This window comes from Sphaeroforma arctica, assembly GCF_001186125.1.
Source record: "Sphaeroforma arctica JP610 unplaced genomic scaffold supercont1.8780, whole genome shotgun sequence".
NCBI lineage: Eukaryota > Ichthyosporea > Ichthyophonida > Sphaeroforma > Sphaeroforma arctica.
In genome coordinates this window covers 1-1,182 of record NW_014031778.1, presented here as the reverse complement: position 1 = coordinate 1,182, position 1,182 = coordinate 1, and the positions used below count along the sequence as shown (strand labels likewise).

General features: G+C 36.0%; 1 protein-coding gene across 1 annotated transcript; it reads left to right on the top strand.

Moving 5' to 3' along the window:
• Window positions 1–355: 355 nt before the first annotated feature.
• Window positions 356–559, top strand: SARC_16749 (hypothetical protein; the record flags this gene model as incomplete). The annotated part of the gene is made up of 1 exon (XM_014289147.1): window positions 356–559. A coding segment is annotated over one exon (204 nt), but the record flags the coding sequence as incomplete, so codon positions are not given.
• Window positions 560–1,182: the final 623 nt, after the last annotated feature.

Below are 1,182 nucleotides of genomic sequence, written 5' to 3'. Positions count from 1 at the left end.
TATGTGTGTGTGTGTGTGTGTGTGTGTATGTATGTATGTATATATATATACGTATTTTTGGTATATGTATATATGTCTATACATATATATATATATATATATAAATATATATGTATATATATAATTGTAGTATAATAAATATGCATTAGTTTGTCAATCCACACACCACGATGGCTGGAACCTTATATTCCACTTGTGCCAGGGCAGTCAGCTTTATCGTGACTCAGATCACTGATCTGCACAGACTTACACACATATGTATCTATATAAACACCTGTACACATCCGTTTGTATACATCAAAGACATTTATACATACACATATACATATATGTATCGATCCATCCACGCAGCCAGATGACCGTCACCTTCCCCACGGCCGAGCGAGACCGCGTGTGCGCACCAGTGGCGCATATGACACTCTACTTCAAACCAGGATACCCTCCACTTAACATGAATCAGATTAAGCATGTCAGTGACGCCTACTATGGGGCCAGCCCTCAGAGCTACATACAGCCCTTCCTACCCAACGCAGACAAAGTGGTGCTAGGCGTGGGAACGGTGAGTGGGGAGAGCGATGCGATACTATTTTGATTTGATGTGTTGGATGGTTGATGTAGAGGTGATGCGTAGGGAATAATGCGTATGGTATTACATTGCTCTTGTACTATATTGATCATGTATTGTAATGTTAACTCTGTTTTTACATTAATCATGTATTATAATGTTATGTTTTTACATTAATCATGTATTATAATGTTATGTTTTTACATTAATCATGTATTATAATGTTAACTCTGTTTTTACATTAATCATGTATTATATGAATACATGTTAAAACATTAATCATATTTCATGTTGATGCCTATGTAGAAACTGGAGCTAACGGACACACCTACGCGTCAACGGAGAGACGATGCTTCCGCAGACACTATACAACGTTTAACACTGCCGGAACCAGTAAGATTTATTGAGACTAACTGTGAGTAGTCGTAAATCGATGTATTCTAAGTTAACTGTGAGTAGCGTATGTGAGACATCTCTTACACCTGCTCTCCATGCATAGTACATGTGTGTTCTATACGTATTTTATATACATAATGTGAGCACTACACATATTTTTATAATTTTATATAATTATATATATATATATATATAGTTAAGTGTGTGTGTGTGTGTGTTGT